The 18,050-nt window shown below is 46.7% G+C and overlaps 1 protein-coding gene and 1 non-coding gene across 14 annotated transcripts in view; one reads left to right on the top strand and one right to left on the bottom strand.

Moving 5' to 3' along the window:
* Positions 1–998: 998 nt before the first annotated feature.
* Positions 999–4,850, top strand: LOC119867779. The gene is made up of 3 exons (XR_005384572.1): positions 999–1,119; positions 2,494–2,618; positions 4,360–4,850. It is a non-coding gene; the product is annotated as a translation initiation factor IF-2-like (transcript).
* Positions 4,851–9,059: 4,209 nt separating this feature from the next.
* The window catches only part of PKP4 (plakophilin 4), a 232,433-nt gene continuing 223,442 nt past the window's right edge, over positions 9,060–18,050 (bottom strand). For 8 of the 13 annotated variants that reach the window (XM_038584576.1, XM_038584575.1, XM_038584580.1 and 5 more), the window contains 5 exons: positions 16,369–16,453; positions 16,130–16,247; positions 13,497–13,625; positions 11,781–11,854; positions 9,820–10,068 (listed from right to left, as the gene is read on the bottom strand). In XM_038584576.1, coding sequence (XP_038440504.1) covers positions 9,820–10,068; positions 11,781–11,854; positions 13,497–13,625; positions 16,130–16,247; positions 16,369–16,453 — 655 coding nt within the window. Of the gene's footprint in view, positions 10,069–11,780; positions 11,855–13,496; positions 13,626–13,664; positions 13,703–13,891; positions 14,831–16,129; positions 16,248–16,368; positions 16,454–18,050 lie in introns of those variants that run through there. The other 5 variants (XM_038584589.1, XM_038584583.1, XM_038584579.1 and 2 more) reach the window with 4 other exon arrangements.

The raw sequence follows: 18,050 nt of genomic DNA, 5'->3' as shown, positions 1-18,050 counted from the left end.
AGGGCAGCCCTGGGGAGAGCGGCCCGGAGGCTCTCGGGCGCGGGCGCAGAGCACGGGGCGCCGGGGAGGGGCGGCGGGAGCCACGGGCCTGGGGCCGCCCAGCGGCCGAGCGCAGGAAGCTGGAGTTTGCGGACCAGGGTGGAAACCAGGCAGGCCTCGGTGCGTGCGGAGGGGCCCTCGCTAATGCGAGAGGGCGGGGGGACGGGCCTGCGCGGTCACCCGCGAGGCCTCCCTCAGCTGTAAAATGGCGTCAGGGGCGGCGCGCGCCTCAGCCTCGGGGTGGCCTGGCGCACGTGAGGGCTCTTCGCAGGGCCTGACCTTCGGCGGAAGGACGGCGGCGTTATTTCCAGGGCCGCGCCGCACCCCTCGCTGGGCTCGACGGTCGCCCCTCTCCGGTCTCCCGGCCGGCACGGCGGACTTGACTGTCCCTGCGGGGACGCGGCCTCCACAGCCGACCCCGCCGGCCGCGCAGGGCGCTCCCGGAAGCCGGTTCTGGGTCCCGGAAGCCGTCCGGGCCGGGGGGCGGGACTTCCGCGCGCTGAGGCGGTGGCCTGAGGCGGGGCGGCCGGACGCGGTCCTCCTCTGTCTGGAGTGCGGGCACGTGTACGTAGTGACGCGCCCACAGCCTTGGCGGCCGCCAGCGGGGCTGGGGGCCGCGGGGCCCCGGCCGGGCAGCGCTTCGGGCCTCCCGGGGGCGGAGCGGCCTCGAGGGCCACCTTCCTCCCGCCCTCTCCTCACGTGGCCTCTTCCCGAAGAGGAGTGAGGACTAAGGCGGGAGCGGAGCGCGAAGGGCAGCCGGAGGTGTGGAGGTGTGTCGCGGCGCCTTCCCGGACGTCCGCGGCTCCCTCTCCAGACTCGCAGGCAGTGAGTGGCCGTCGTTGGGGAAGGTCTTTCTCCACCGAAGCTGGGCCACGGGAGGCCCTTCTCTCCCTCGGAGGCTGCACGGCCGCCCGGGGCCCGCCCCCGCCCCCACCCCCACCCCCAGCCCGGGCCGCCCCGCGGAGGGCGGGTGACCCGGTCCTGAGCCGCGGCCGTGCCGCGCGCCGAGCGCTTCGTGAGCGGGCCGCTCGGTACTTCTCTGTGGTTTTCAGGACATCGGCTTTCGTCTGAGCACAGCAGGTGTTTGCCAAGGCAAACGTTAAAACTGGTTTGCGTTCTGAGCCCGATTTGGCCCCGGAGCTGGTGGGACTTGGGAGGGGGTGCCCGGCGCCGAGGCGGCTGTCCCATGGGGTCAGGGGCGTAAGCGCCGAGTGGGAGAGGCCCCGAGCCTCCTGGTCTCCGCAGCGAGGCCCCGGGCGCTGGCGGCGGCTCCAGAATCCGGCAGGTTTTTCTCTTGTATGTCGGAGGATTATCCCAAACACTAAGCGGAATAACGGGGATGAGGCCCTTAGCACAGGCTTGACCCTAGTAAAATCTCCGCAGAGGGTTATTTTTGGGTTTGTTTTGACCCAAAAGCAGTGAGAGACACCCTCTCTTGTCTCTCCGTCTCTCACCTGACCTCCTTCTGTGCTGGGTTCAGAGGGTTTTCTCCTTAACCCCCTGCCATTGCTATTTATTTCCTGGCACCTCTGCTTAGAATTAATCTGAAGGTCAGCTGAGTCCCTCTTGCTCTCTGAGGCCTTCCCTGGCAGCCCAACTCCCACTTGATGGCTTCAGGGAGGCTCAGGTTCTTGGGGGGACAGCAGCCTCCCCAGCCTCCAGGTTTATCTGGGATGCCCCCCAGACTCACAGTGAGTTCAGGTGACGCCCGAGAAAGGCTGCTGCTGCTGGGAGTCAGGAGCACACTGGGCTGCAGGCCTGCGCCTCGGCCAGTCATGGACCATACGGTGGCTGTCCCTACTTTGCCAGCTTTTACCCGTGGAAACTTTTTAATATAATCCTACGTGGACATAGGGCATAGAAACTGCTGATGGTGCGCTGCTGTCTGTACAGTGGGGAGATGGGTCCGGAGTCCCTCCGCTTGACTCCTGAGGTGCTTTTGTGGACTCTCACGGCTTTACCCCTGGAGATTGGAAGTCCTAATGAGGGCAGGGTTTTGGCCACAGAGTACTGATGGTAACTGGCTTTTGATGGTTAACCTCTAAGCTATGAGATGGAACAGCCGATTGAAAATGACCTGCTGGGGACAACCTGAACTTGAGAAATTTCATCCATTTTTGGTTATCTTTCAAGTCTAAGGAGGGATGGGTATAATGGTTTCTCCCCAGGCAGGGAATTAATACAACAACAGGTCTGGCCTGGAGCCTACATAGGAGCCAAAGTAATGGGAGTGTAGGGATCACCTCATAGAATCACCTGCATCCTACACAGAGACTGATTGTGACTTCCCCTTATCCAATCTCCTCGTTTTCCTTATCAACAGAACCCCTACATGAGTAGAGATGGCAATGGGCCCAGGTAAAAATAAGGTGGACAGGTGAGGCTTATAGGAAAGTTCTTTTAAGAGAATGACCTTAAAGGTTCTACTTTCCCACTCCTCTCTGCTTATTGAAGACTGAAGATGTGATGGATGGAGCTTCAGCAGTCAGCTGGGAAACCACGAGGATGAGGCCCATGCCCCGAGATTACGATGGAGCCAGGATCCATGAGGACCTTATAGAGCCACCAAACCAGTGTTGGTCTGTTTTCCTATGTTCGATATATGAAGGAGAGAAAACCCAAAACCTTCTATAACTCATCTTGTTGAAGCCACAACTTTGGGGAAACTTTGTTATTATCAGTCAAGTATAATTCCTTAGTGATGGTACATCACTACTATGACCCAGTAATGTGGACCTAGAGGACAATATTTTTTAAAAAAGATTCTACTTATTCATGAGAGACACACAGAGAGAGAAGCTGAGACACAGGCAGAGGGAGAAGCAGGCTGCCTGCAAGGAGCCCGATGTGGGACTTGATCCAGGATCCCAGGATCACACCCTGAGCCGAAGGCTGACGCTCAATTGCTCAGCCACTCAGGCATCCCTAGAGGACAATATTATTAGTTTCAAGTGGCATTGGACCAGCTTTTCTCCAGTGAAGATGTTCTATAATGGCAGACTTGGAGAGTTTCAATATAATCTCACATTTCCTTTGATAGTTTTTCTTCATAAAAGAATTATCAAAGAAACAATTAAAAAGTCGGCACATGGGATCCCTGGGTGGCGCAGTGGTTTAGCGCCTGCCTTTGGCCCAGGGCGCGATCCTGGAGACCCAGGATCAAATCCCACGGGCTCCCGGTGCATGGAGCCTGCTTCTCCCTCTGCCTATGTCTCTGCCTCTCTCTCTCTCTCTCTCTCTCTCTGTGACTATCATAAATAAATAAAAATTTAAAAATTTAAAAAAAGTAGGCACATGAGAGGAAAATGAAAAAAGAGGCACCAAATTATTTGCAAACTGAATAAATACACCACTATCTTTTGACCATAGTTTACAGGCAAGAATGAGCCTTCCTTCTGGTCACTGAGGCCAGAGACATAATTGTAGTGATGTTGGTGGGCATGTAAATATTTTAATCCTTTAGCTATGGAAGTGCTTCCTGGTTTGTCTTTACAAGTTTTTTTTTGTAAAGGCTTGAAATACATTCCTCACAGCACAACCATCCCTACAATGGCCAGATCTCCTCCTATGATGTAATTTCCAACCTGGAGCCCATCTGGATTGAATTCTTTCCTCTAGTCCTCAGGAAGCCCGGCATACCTCATTCAACTCATTCTCATACCTGGGAAGGAAAGAGAGATTCCTGGGATTGGGCTGGGACAGCACTGACTCTGAAGAACCCTGAAGAGAGGTGCTAGAGGGATGTCATCCTCCCTGAAGTCATTTTATTGGATTAGTACTCAGTGGATGGCAGCTCATCAAGGCCAAAGCTCAACATGTTACATTTTATTGCCAGCAAATGAAGGCAGATTTCGGGGGTGTTGCCTTTGGGGAAGCAAATGAACAGTTATAGGGCATTTCTGAAGGAAGAATTGGATATTTTCCCACTGATCTCAGAATTACACCTTTGACCCAGTGCAACTTGTTTAGTTGTTTTTTACAAGGCAATGCATTGGTCAGCTCTGGAATCACTGGGATGTGAATGGAGGGTGAAATAGTCCATTGTATCATGAAGTCTTTATCAAAATTCCCCCAACCATTGGCTGGGCTTTAATAACGAAAGAGCTAGTTATGGCCCATGCAAACGATTATGATAGCACAAAATGGTTTTTAGTGATTTTGTGTTAGAATTAGGCAACAGCAATAGACACAAACAGCCACTTAAGGGACATGCCAGCTGTTTCCAGCGAAGCTGCTGACATTAAAACGGGGAATGGCACTAAAACAGATACAATTCAAGTCATAGTTTGCTTGCTAATAATTTCATTTTTGTGTCTGTAGGCTTGAAGGATTGTCCGGAATAAGTGAATTCATAAAGACAACAAGTTAAGTCAAACCGTAGGGCAGATGAACAGTCAACTGTTATCACAGGATGAGTGAGGCTGGAGACAAAAGTCAAAATCTTCTAAAGTGAGGCAGAATTGAGAAGATTCTGAGACAAGCTGAGAAGTATTACTCCGTATGGATGGCAGCTCCTGGCTACACACGGTTCTGTGAGGCTGAGTCCATTCCTTGGCACAGGTCAGCAAAGGGCAGCCGTCCATCAGGATGGAAACTGCCCTGGGAATTCCAAACATGGTGTGCATCCTTTTCTGTCTTCTAGCTCCCTCCCCAGATCCACTCTAATTAAAAGTATGACTGTTCTTGGGAGATCCCTGGGTGGCTCAGCGGTTTAGCACCTGCCTTTGCCCCAGGGTGTGGTCCTGGAGTCCCAGGATCGAGACCCACATTGGAGTCCTACATGGAGCCTGCTTCTCCCTTTGCCTGTGTCTCCGCCTCTCTCTCTCTCTCTCTCTCTCTCTCTGTCTCTAATGAATAAAATAAAATCTTAAAAAAAAAAAAAAGAGTAAGACTTCTCTTCTCCAACAAGGATTTCCTTGACCTACAGCAAAGATCCTCTTAGAATTCAAAGTCTGCTCTGCATTTGTAGAGTTAAAAGTCCCATTAGCTGCTCTGCCTCTGATTTCACTGACCTGTTTGTTTTGCTGCTAACACCTCTCTGGTAACTTGCTGAAAGGATTTCCCTCCCACACTCCTTCCCTGTGGCTTGAGGTGTTTATTTACACATCTCTTTGGATCATTAGGTAAAAGGGGTGACACACTTCTCTCTCTTGGTAACATGTTTAAACATGAGCCTGTTTTACTTTTCAACTTACTTTCTTGTCAACACACACACGTAAATCTGTACAAGCATAGCTCATTCAAAAGACACTCCCATATACTGCTTTTCAAATATGTGTTTTCTAGAATTCTGTTTAAATTTAAATTTGGTAAGCTGTCAGCTTTTAAATAAACTTTGTGCATATAGCTACAAAGAATTTTGTGCTAAAATCTTTTGAGAAACCACTTGTTGGTCTGCAAAAGGGGCCCTGTAGACAGAGGGCCAGGAGAGACCAGAGAGGAGGCAGACCAATCAGATTTGTAGGTGGCAGATTTAATAAGCAAGAGAATTTATGAGGCTTGTCTTGGTGAGTATATCTCTGCACCTGCCCACCAGAATTTTAAAAGTTTATGTTGAAGCCTTAACTGGGTTTAGTAACATATGCCATCCAGATGGCCTCAACGCCACATTACTGTCTCAGGGCTCTCTCCTTGTGGCAGCTTCTAGGGTGGTGAAGGCAAGCAGAATGCGCATTCTAAGGACAGGGAAGGGGATGGGGAGCCTCTGACTGCCTAGTTTCAGCTCTCAAGTCAAGTGGTGGTTACATCCTCTCCATGACCAGTCTTAAGTAGATGTTTGGAATGTTTAAAATATATAAATTGGATTTTTCTCAACTCTGTAATCACTTTGATTCTAAGTCATAAAACTAAACCTCAGACAATGTCATCACATACTTCTTTAGTGCCTTTAAAAACAAATGTTAATAACTTTTTAACTTGGAATAAACCTTACATGTGATGAAATGCCCAGATCTTATGTGAAAATTTTGATGACTTTTGATAACTGTACATACCTGTGTAAGAGCCACCCCAATCAAGATACAGGACATTTCCATCATCTCCACAAGTTCTCTAGTCAGTACTTACTCCTATAGGAAACAATATATCACCATAGATAAGTTTTACTTGGTCTTGAAATAGGATCATCCATTATTGTATCTGTGGTTTTTCTTTAAGTGCTGACTAGTATTCTATTACATAAATGTACCACAGTTTGTTTATTCATTCTCCTGTTGGAGATTTGGGTTGTTTCCAGTTTTTTGCCTCTTATGAATAATGCTGTTATAAACAACTTTCAAAAAAATCTAATGAAGTGAACAGAGGTGGCCAAGTTTACAAATACTTTTTTCCTTATAATATGATATGATCATAGAAATAACACCACCATCCAGTGGATTCAAATGTGTGTTCCTCTAAACATATTGCTGAGGCCTCTGAACAAAAGGGCCTTGGCAGATTTTGTTTTAATGGGCCTGTAGTCAGAGGCATGACTCAGAATGTCCTAAGTGGAGTTCTCAGCTCACCTAAACCATCATACACAGCAAACTGGTAAGGACCCACATTTCCCAAAATGAGGTGCGTGTAATACCAGAGGTGGTGGACAGTGAATTCTCTTGGTCCCTCAAAATTTGTATGTTGAATAGCTAAATGTTCATTTTCGTGGTGACTATTTATGGCAGGTGACATTTTTTTCCTTCAGTGATAGAGTTTCCTTTGGAAAATTAAAGACAAATATGAACAGTTTTCCTTAAAGAATAGCTCAGTTGGAACTCAAATGACTGAATTTTAAAAACACTGGTGTCATAGTTAAGACAGACTATAGTACTAACCTGACCTTGGCCACTTACTGTATCATCTTCAGCAAGTTGCTCCACATTGGCTTTAGGATCTATAAAATGGGGTATTAGTACAGATTTCATACATTGACCATGAGGGATAAATGATAATATTTGTGATACTCATAGCACAAAGTGAGTGCTTGAGAAAGTGAACTATTGGTATTTCATTGCAATAATCAGCAGTCATGTGGACAACCAAATATTGGCCAGGGATTAATTGTTGGACTGCAAGGTCATCATTTCTGATACTCATGAAATGTCCTTGGGCTCAAAAGGACATACTTTAAACAGCACACTTAATACCTCTCACATTTCAAGTTTAGAATCTGTTATAATACTCCAAATCTCTATCACTATTCCAGGCAAACTTTACACCTCAAACCCCACCCACCAAAATTTCATGTCACAGGGCAGGAAGGTAGAGGGTAATGGTGTGTGGGCCAAGTGGCTTTCACCTTGGCTGCATATCAGTCATACAGGGAGCTTTTCAAGAGCTGGCCTGGACCCCACCTCTTGTACTTTAGATTGGTCAGGATAGGGCCCTCCTAGTTGTGAAAACTGCCCAGTTGGTTCTAACATACTCTTAAGGTAAAGAAACACTGGTCTAGCTCATCAACATTGGCTCAGTTCTGCCTTGACCCTGCAGGATGGGGTGGACCTGCACTGAGCAGAACCACAGACCACCTCTAGGGGAATTCTGCATCCTATCTTGTGACGTAAGGGCAGCAATTAAAAAGTCAACTGTGTTATAGCAGAGCTCGTTATACCTTGGAAGAGAGACTGGGATTAGTTTTTTGATCAGCGACAGTTTTGTATCTTTCAAGCTGTCCATAAGCTTCTTTTCTTTGGTCACAAGGAAGGAGCCTTATAGGGCATCTGATCTGCTCAGGCCTCACCCACAGGCCTTCTGGCCCCATTAGGAGATCCAAGTGGATGCCCAAGTGAGTTCTTTGTAACCCAAATTTAGATCTGTTTTTGAAATGCTGTCTGTCAGAGTTGGGGGCCTGGGTCCACTAAGTTACCCCAAAGACATATGAAGTCACTAAAAGCAAGTCAGTTACTGTCACTCATGTCAGGCCAACTATAGATTCTCTCGTACTCCTGACTCCTTGAGTGCCTGCAACCCAGACATGAAAATGTCCAGTTCAAAGAAGTCAGCGATTCAAAGCTCAGATGGATACCAGAGCGGTCAAACGTCCTGCTGGCAGTTCCTCAGGGAAATCTGGCAGCTCGGCCACCCAGAGGGCTGTTTGCTGAGCTGTCAGGGCCTATGAGGAGAATTTGAGAAAGCCTGCGTGTCAGAAAGTCCCCCCCACTGACAGACTTTAGGTATATTCCAGTTTGTATTTGTATTTCCATTTCACTTTGGATTCTAATCTTGGGCTGCAGTCCATTCAACAAGGGAAAGCATTTCTCTCCTACATCTTCTTCCAAATACAAATATAAGCGCACATTATAACCTATGATTTGTGCCTCATTTGCAGAATATACTGAGCCCAGTCAACAGCTCTGGGTTTCACTTGCCATACAGGTTGTTTCCCATGTAAGATCCAGTTGGAAACCTCAAGACTTGGGAAGGCCTGTCTGGGTCTCCTGGGGCTGGTGCCCCTGGTCTCAACAAATGGAGAAAAGCTTACAAGTAATGCTGCTTGGTATAACTGGAACTCCTATCATGTATATGGGGCTTCCTCCACGGTCTCTAATCTAGGGATTATTGTCTTATGGGATCATTCAGGAAAATAGTTACTTAGTATTTGTTTTGGTTTCCTACATTGGTGTCTACCAGTAAGCGCTCAACCATTGTTTTTACGTAGTTATTGAATTCTTTAAAAAATTGCCAAAAGGAGTCTTTGTCAATTCAGTTAGGGCTGGTCTTGCCAGATGTAATTGCATTCAGGCGAAAGGCAGTGTTGATACATACGGCAGTCTGAAGACCCAAAAAAAAAAAAAAAAAAAAAAGACAATGTACATTAGATTCAAAACAGATCCCCCCCAAATAAAAATACTAAGGTAGATAACGAGGAGGAAATTTCATAGTTTCATTCTTTGGTACAGTTCATCTCATAAAGTGTATAAAACTAGAAAAGTCCATAAAACTTGGGTATATTTAAGCTGTCTCCAACATGTAGTTATATTCACATTTATAGAATGTGCTTTTCCCGTATTACACACAGAAAATAAAAAAAGAACAGGGAACAAATCTCCAAGGATGAAATTTCCACATTTATTTTTCTTTCATGTGCATAGAAAATGGCAGTGAAGTGTCCTATGAAAGAGGCAGGGAATGGGCATGGCGCTTCTATACCAGACTGGACTTTGTGCTTCAAAGGTACACTATTCATTTTGAAAACAAAGGATGTTATAGTTTGTTTTTAATTGCTAAGAATTCCTTGGGTTTCCCATTTGTTTTTTAGCTGTCAGCTTCTTCAAATCTCTTTTCAAATGACACACTGCATTACAAATGATGGCACTTAACCAATGTGGCATTTCCATATTTACACCAACAAAAGAAATTTACAAGACATAATAGCATACAATCTTGACATTTAGTAATAGCAATAAAACATGAAGGGCATCCATTTTATTATTTTTTTTCTGTACAAACTATCGGAACATAACTTTATTCACATTAAAAAAATCATCTTTAATTTGATTTGACCTACACATCCCCCATCTCATTTCACCCATTTCTCAAACCTCTCATCACATCGCCCACACCTTCACCAGACTATAGAATCTACAAGTAATTAGATCTAACACCTAAATAGAGCTTAGAAAGTCCTCTCTCCCAAAGGTTTCCTTACTTCCCTGATAATTCCTCAAAAAAGAAAAAAAAATATGCTCTTCACTCGGTCCTTCCATTTCACTTTCACATTTCATCAGCAAATCAGCAAGACGGATTTTTTTCATCTCAATCCAAACAAGGTTAGAAAGAAGAGTTCTTCAACCGAGCATCTTGACGCTACACCCATGAGTCCGGGGACCCTGGGTACTGTTCTGCTCTATAAGAAGGTCGTTTCGTGGAATAAAAGTCTACATAATTTGTGGTCGATTTCAGTCCATACTGTGTTGAATAATCAGTAGAAGCTGGAAAGTGAACTCGGTCATCAAAATAAGGATCTTCATAGCTATGAGGAGACTGCAAATACAATCTGTATGCGTCAAAGTTCTTTCTGTTGGAGTCATCTTGACTATAATACAGCTGTTGATGCTGTTGATGAAATGAAAAAGCAAATAAATCAAGGCAATTTTTGGAAATATGTGTTTAAGGGAAATTAATGTGGGTTTCCTGCTTCATATTTTAAAGTAGTATTTAATATTTCTGAACATATGGTTCAAAGTTCTTTCTGGTACATGATGTATGTTTACTAGTAGATTGTAAGGATTTTAAACTGTGTTTACAAGTGGGCTGGCAAAGCTCACTCAAGTCCTGTTCTAAGGTGTCTAGAAGTTGGTGTCTCCAGAGCACCCAAGATTGCCCCTGCTGCCATATTCCCCACTAGAGGTCCACTTCTGTGCTCTGCTGTGGAGGGGCCTGTTCCCTGGGCCTTGATTTTTGCTTTGACACCAGGGAACCATTAGCACATCATGAGTTTGGTTGGAGGTTGGATTTTCATGCTTCAGATAGCTATGTGTAGACAGAGCCATCCTTTAAAGCATTTACCTCAGAGGTGAAGATGGAGTCCATCCCTCAGTTTAAAAAGAAATGTGAGGTACTATTAAAGGAGTGATAAACAATCTCCGGGCAGCAGAATAATAAAATTGGAAGAGACACGTGAGCAAATAGTTTTGAAGGAAAGACTTCCCAAGCCAGGACTAATAGGTTTGTAAAGAAGCAAGGTGACACCCATGTGGGCATCCACCTCAGGGGACACTGCCTCCATTTTCTTTTGTTATCTCATCTCTGACCTCATGTTAATTTCTTCAAATACGTTTGGAGAAAAACTGTCATGGCTCTTATATTTTTTTTTCCCTTTTGCTCATGCCCAAATCCCCCCACTTAGTAAGATGTAAGATGTAATAAATTTATCACATACATATCACCATCATGTTCTGGAACTAAATTCGTTCTAACGTTATTAGCATTTCAGAACAAAATTCTCTTTTTAAGTTAGAGTTATGATTTTAAGGTTTTCTTCCCCCTGACTTAAAAACTACAGCATAAATTTTAAGTAATTTGGGAAGCTCTTTTTTCTTCATCTACAGAGAAAAAATGATGAAATGGAGGAAAGTCTTAGAGTATCCTTATTGCAAGTTTAGGATACGGGCTTGTTTGGAAAACCCCAGTTGCTCAGGTATTATTGGAAGAGATCACATGACCCCTGTGGGCATGGCATCCGGAAGGACCGAAATAAATTTAAGGCCCCCGTGAAAGCAGAGATTGGCTGCTACAACCATTAGTCCCTACTCTGATGGAGAATGGGGTCCACCCAGTACAGCTGAGTCCACTTTGACTTCGGAGACTAGTGGAGACTTGCCACCAACCAAGTGTTTTCAAACCATGGATGTTTGGATGTGGAGGAGTCACGAAGATGAGGATGAGGTGTACAAAAGAGAACAATGAGCTGAGAGAATGAAGCGTGCTTACCAACCTTTCCCCACTCAGAGGATGGAAGAGATTTTAGAGGTTAACGGAAAGGAGTGGGACAAGGAGACTGGTGGGCGAACAGGAGTAAAGACTTCTCAGCTGTTCCCATCAGTGGCTTGGTGGTCTCAGTAGCACCAGTTTGAATATTCAAGCACATGAGGCTACTGCGGAAGTGATTTGCTCAAGCCACAGACGAGCTTCTGGGGAGCTCGATGCCCAGGGGAAGCTCCTCCGCCCCGCTGCGCTGGCCGGCCCTGCTGGCTCCAGCGGCCAGGCCCCTTCCTGGCTCCATCCCTGCTAAATGACCTTCTGTAAAAATGATATTGCAAATTCACCTGTAGCCGTCTATTTTGTTCTCTTGCTGGTGAGGAATAGGAACTGATGTAAATTGGTGAAGGTTTGCTGGAGCCTGTAAGAAAATATTTTGTGAAATTAAAACTAGCGCTCGGCATTCCGGCATTCCGGCTGCGCGGGCTTCTTGCCCTAGCGGGGGTGGGGGGGAACGGGGCAGGGGCCGGGGACAGGGGACAGGGGCCGGGCTTCCCTGGCTCTCGCGTAGCGGCGGTCGCCCGGGCCACCAGGGGATCGTGCACACGGCCCCAGGAAGTCGTGGGTCTCCCCAGAACGCGACACCAGCCCAGAGGCTTCCTTCTCGACCTCTGCTCACCGTGGGGGAGCCGCTGGCAGCGGAGATGTCCCGGCCGGCTCTGAGCTGGCTCTGACCGGCAGCCTTGCTCCCCGAGCCCCGGGTCAGACGGGGACGGGAAACCGATCAGAACAAGCTCCAGGCCTGCAGAGCAGCTGGGACTGAGGCCCGGGCGGGAGGACAGGCACAGGCACGCTCTAGGCGGCTGGCCACGTGAGGCACAGTCTTGCCTCTGCCATTTTTAAGTACATTTTGAAACAAAAAGAGTCTGATAATCAGAGGGTTGTCTTCAAGAGTTCACGGCAGACTCCCAGTGATGTCATTGGCTACCCTTCTATTGTTAGGGCTAGCAAAGATTTTTTTTTTTTAATGAGGAAAATGAAACATACTTGAGGCAAATTAGTTTATTGAAGCAAGCGAAGAAGATACAGAAGGGCATGCATGCTAAAGAGGCAGTCTTTAAAATGAAGCAGGCTGCTGCAAATCTGAAGCAACAATGCGCTTCAGTTTGTGCATTTCCTTTGCAAAGAGCTTGGTGTTTGAAATGTAGCATCTGCAATTTTCTGAGCTATTAATTGCCATAGTAACAATAGTCGATTAGTAAACAGTCCTGTGAAATCACAATTTCAAAGACAACAGCACAACTGAGACGGCTCCCCCAGCAGTTGTTAAGTTGCCATCGGGTTTTATTTATTTCTTTTTAATAAACAGGTTTTTTTGAGGAAGGAGTACTCTTTTGTGATAGCTCAGTCACACTGCCTTATTTGAAACCTCTAGAGTAGTTATAATTTGCAAGAGAGTTGAGAATGGGGATAATATGAAATCTTGGTAACTCTGCGCTGGCATCCTTTAAATTACATGCCCAGCTTTCTGGATGACATCAAAATTTATATTAATAGTATGCAACATTATTTCTGTTTTCTTAAAATATAATCACCCTGGGAAGAATCACATTATACATTTCGTCATTCATTCAAACTCTTTTCCATGAAAATGTAAATGAAATTGATCTCCATTCCCAGGTTTGAATTTAAGAGATGAGTCAGTCTAGGAGGTGTGGCCTTGCAAGCGTCACAGGCTCAGAGCTCTGACACACGGGAACACGGGGAGACACGGCGTGGCGCGAGCAGAGCCAAGGCACTGCCTGGGGGAAGCCAGAACCACCTCTCTTGGATACTGTGCCCTCTTTATTTGTGGTCACTAGGCCACTCCCTTGGCTTGTTTTCCTTATAACAAGCGGAAAAGGCAGCAGCCCCGGGGGCAGGAAATGGAGAGACTGGAACATGGTGGGCTGCTGGGGGACCGTCTCAATACAGGCACGGGCTACTTCCCAGGCTGCTGGCAGGGGGCCTGGAAGCACGTGGTTTTTCGAGATACTCTATCACACACCCAGGTGGCGTCTTACCAGGGTACAGGCCTTTATGTGTGGCATCCCCTTGGCTATTGTAATACTGCATAGGTGGCTGGGTCCTATCGTATTCAGAGCGAGGGTCTCTGATTCCTAACAGTGCTGGTGAGGAGGAGGTGCTGCCGACTGGGGGGAGAGGCGGAGCAGGAGGGAGAGAAAGGAGGAGAAGAGAAAGCACTGTCAGTGGCTCTGCAAAATCCTCTCTGGAAAAATAAAGGTCAGCAATTAGAAGTGCCACGCAGCTGGTGCTAAAAATCAGCTCTTAGCTACTGTGAGCCGACGGGCAGCCGGTGCTGAGGAGGGGGGGCGACCCTCAGGCCTGCTGCTGCGAGAGGCAGGGCCAGCGTGGCCCTGCCAGAGCCTCCCCCAGCGGGGGTGCAGGCTGCCGGCTTAGGGGCGCAGCACAGGAACCACGGGGCTTTCTCACTAGTGGCCTCAGGGACTCCCACCACCTCTTACAACGGAGTGAAAGTGACTGATTAGCCACGTAAGAGTTACACTTGCTATTTTATGATCTCAGTTCAGTTGCTTGTAAGACACCCATCTATTATCCTTTATGTACAGCTCTTTAGTAAGTAGGTGTTTTATGGCTTATTTTGATTTTTAATTATTTCAAAAATATTTGCATCTCTAAATGCGTTTGAATAAGAGTGCCCAGCCCATAAAATTTATAATTCTTTTTATGGTGATCAGCTGTCAGTAAGCCTGGCTCCTCAAGAAGTTCACAGTGTGAATAAACTGAGCCTCACAAAACCCCAGAAAATTTTTTGTCCCAGCTGGAGCCAAACATTTAATAATAACTGATCTAGCCATAAGTCTTTTGAGCATTTCTGCACAGAAGGAAAGCACCACACATCCTTTTTTTTTCTCATTAAAAAGTCATCTTGCTTGCACTAAGGTTAATTGTAAGTGAAAGTGGTCACTTATTCACTCGATCCATTTGAAAGCAACAGCCCCCAAGCCTTGCCACCAGTGGTTCTGCATGCCTTGATGCTTTCAGAGGCAGACGGACACAGAAATATTTTCCCTGAAAGGTCATTTCACTGACGTAGGGTTGCTGTGTGTTAAACAAAGGTGAGCATGCATGGGCAGTGTCTGTGTGCTACTACTCTTGTTTATTTTCTAGAAGGTAGGAGGACAAAGAATGTGCCCACCTACCTCCCACAAGTACATTAGCAAGGCATCAGAAGTACCAGTAAGCTAATGCTACATTAGTGCGGAGAGACAGAGGATTAGCCCTTAGAATAACTGGAGCAACAAGTATGGATTACATCTTACCTCTGAAACAGAATCCAAAAAGGTACCCAGGCACTTGGATGAGCTCATCAACACTGTCCAGTGTGTATATGTAAGAGGTCCTCAAAATAAGTTCACTGCTTAGTAACTATGGCCTCATCTGTCTGAAATTATTCTTTTGCCTGTACCTTTTGTTAAGCAGCCAAATCTCTTGTTTCCCCTGACACCCCTACTTCTGAGTCCCTAAAGGATTCTGAGCATTTTTATAAAAGAAGACAGCCTCAGGCTACACCTGGGAGCTCAGCAAGGATGTCAAAAACCGAGCATAAGTCTCTTTGAAGAAAACAACTCATAATTTAAAAACTAAGATAAAAATATACACCATACACAGTAGGCACAGATAATTTAAAAAAAAATCCTAGTACAAGTGGAGACATCCAATTATGTGGCAAGAACCGCCAGTCCTATATTTGTCTTTTTGGCCACGTTTGTCCACAAGAGAAATAAGACTGCCAGCAGTAGCACAGTTAAATACAACATATAATATTTATATGTCAGAATGGGAGATTTAAAGCCAAATAAAAAGATATTTATTACTTTTCCTATGTCATTTAGCTAATAATTAAATTTATCGGACTAACTTGGCTTGGTAGTAATATTCTGCTCTTACATGTAAAAGACAGTTTGAGTCTCAGAACATTCTTTCTACCAAATTAGACACTAATAAGTAGGTACTGTGGTTGCCAAGATTCCCACTTTACAGATCAAAGGGAATTCCTGAAACCCACCTGTAGGGCCTGTTCCCACCAGTCGTGAATGGGGGGCGGGGGGGGGGGGTCAGTGTCTGGAATACAGCCAGGGCATGGAGGTTTAACTGGGAAGGAGGAAGGTGCGGGAGATTGTAGCCCCCCCAGAATGCAGGTATAAAGATCACGTCTAAAGGACCCTGTTTCTAAGAGTTCTCACCAAGAAAACTAAAAAATCACTTTGGAGGAGATTCCAAACTTCTGGCCAGCAGGCAGGCAGGGCAGCTCATTTCAAGCACGGCTTGTGGTTCTCAGTGTGCTCCTCCACTCCTGCATCCACCTGGCCAGCCTGTCCAACAGCGGCCCACGCCCCTTCTCACACCGAGGGGGCAGGACCTTGGGGGAGGTGGGATGGAGGGCCCCAGGATACATTTATGTGTAAACTTGCATAAACTTTTAAAATGAAAGGAGGAGAGCGGGCCTGTGGTTTATAATGGCATCTGAGGAGGCTCTTGGCATGAAGATCGACTACACCTCCTGAGTGTTTGGAGGTGACAGGCTTAATTGTCTCTGTTCAGTCTTCTCTGGCTGGAAAAGAAAGCCTGTCACACAAATGTTCTAGCGAAGGAGTGGAGTTTGCCCACTGACCTGACTGAATGATGGGTGACATCTGTTGGTTGGTGGTAGACAATGAAGGATGTGATTTGAATCGGTCTCGCTCTAACGTCGACACAGGTGTAATAAAATGGTTCTGATTCCACCCATCCTGTGGAGTTAAGAGAAAAAGAAACCTCTCAGAATGAATAATGACATTTCATTACAATAAATGATTATGAATGTGTGCTCTGATGAACGCTAATTATGCCGGAGCTGTTCTTGGAAGTTACCTTTTTATAAATGCTCCGGAGGTCCCGATATTGCCATAAGGTGTTCAAGACCTGGGCTGCTGCCTTCACCACTTTCAGAGATGATCTGGGGAGAGAGCAAAGATGTTAATGAACGTGGGCAGCACAGCCACAGGCTCCACTTGCAGAGGTTCAGGCTGCAAACCAGTGGCCAAGACGCCATCTCTCCAAGGACCAGAGGGCATAGGGGCCGCTGTTGGAAAATACAACCAAGGAAATCAGGTGTACCTCGGAGCTGGGCAAGTTCAGGGCTGGTCGGGGTGGGCAAGGGCCAAGGTGATGCTCTCAGGCGGTCAAGTCTGTGGGGAGAGGCTGTGATCGGGATAAGCAGTGACCTTCCTAGCTGGGGCCTGTCGGCTGCCCGCCCTTAGCCTTCCCCCGTATCTACGAGGGGAAACACGGTTAACCAAAAGGCAGTAATGGAGAATGTTGGGACTTCTAGGGGATGAGAATACGCTTTGCTACATTATGACCTTGCATCCCGAGTGTCGGATGACCCTCCCAAGTTAATTTGTTTCCCCCCATTATTCCGTCTTCATATAAATACCTGCGTTGCCTTCTTATCATTTATGTCTCTGTGTAAACAAATGTACATATATGCCCTGACATTCAATGTAGGAAACGTGGTTGGTTAGAAGTTCTCTCCGAAGGCATTTGCTGAATATTGGCACTCTGCTCAAGCCCTGCTGACCACGGGTCACTGCTTTTCAGCTCGGGAGCTGCTCCTCTAAATCACCGTGGCCTCAGTGGTGAGTGAAGAGGGAAGTGTAGCTTCCTGCCTCAACAAAGGCCCCCAGATCACCCGTTAGGGCTGGGGCGGCGCTTGCGGAGTCAGCTGGGGAGTCCGCCGTAAGGATGAGGGAATGCCTCTTCACAATTCATTTCAACACTGAAAACTTGACTTCAAATATATATCACAGGATCTAAAATCTGATTTCCTCTTCTTATCCCCCCAATTAAACTCTCATGAAGGGGAGAAGTAGGGAGGCGAGCAGCCTGGAGGCACTTTCTCTGCCCCAAACAACAGGAGATGGGTCGCAATGACCTCCAAGGGCTTCAGCAAGGCCGTGGGGTACAGGCACCCCCACCGGCTGAGTCTGCTCCTAGAGGTGGGGCATTTCTGCATCCATCTCCACTACTCCCTCCTACCCTACACTCCTTCTCAGTGTTCCTCACGAGTCAAGGGTAGAACCAGGTCAGACCAACCGACCCAAAGCTATTCTAAATTTTAGATTTTCAAAACGGACCACAGAACAAGGAGATTAAAAAAAAAAAAAAAAAAAAAAAAAAGCAGAGATGGAATTTCTGACACCCAGGATGGCTTTGCAGTCTTCACACCTCACGGCCATGCCATTCTCAGCTGGGTCCTGACCCTGTTGCTGGTGTTCACCTTCCTGTCTGTAACTGTTGGGCAGCCGGGAGGCAGGAAAGGACGTGGGCTCCAAGGACTACGCAGCACTCGACACAGCGGGAGCGTGCCAGTTACACACCTTGATACAGGTGGGCTGGATATCTGCGGAGGAGTTCTCTTAGTGGAAACCTAACTCTTGAGAAAAGCAAGGATGTTTCCGGGCTCCCCTTTACAGCACAACTCCTTGGAAAAGTTACGGATTTTCAGAACTCTAATTCTCATCCTCTCTGAAATGTGTGACGTCAGTAGTGTT

Source organism: Canis lupus, chromosome 36, assembly GCF_011100685.1.
Source record: "Canis lupus familiaris isolate Mischka breed German Shepherd chromosome 36, alternate assembly UU_Cfam_GSD_1.0, whole genome shotgun sequence".
In the NCBI taxonomy this organism is placed as follows: Eukaryota; Metazoa; Chordata; class Mammalia; order Carnivora; family Canidae; genus Canis; species Canis lupus.
The sequence above is the reverse complement of the archived record's forward strand: the minus strand, read 5'-3'. Positions and strand labels throughout refer to the sequence as shown.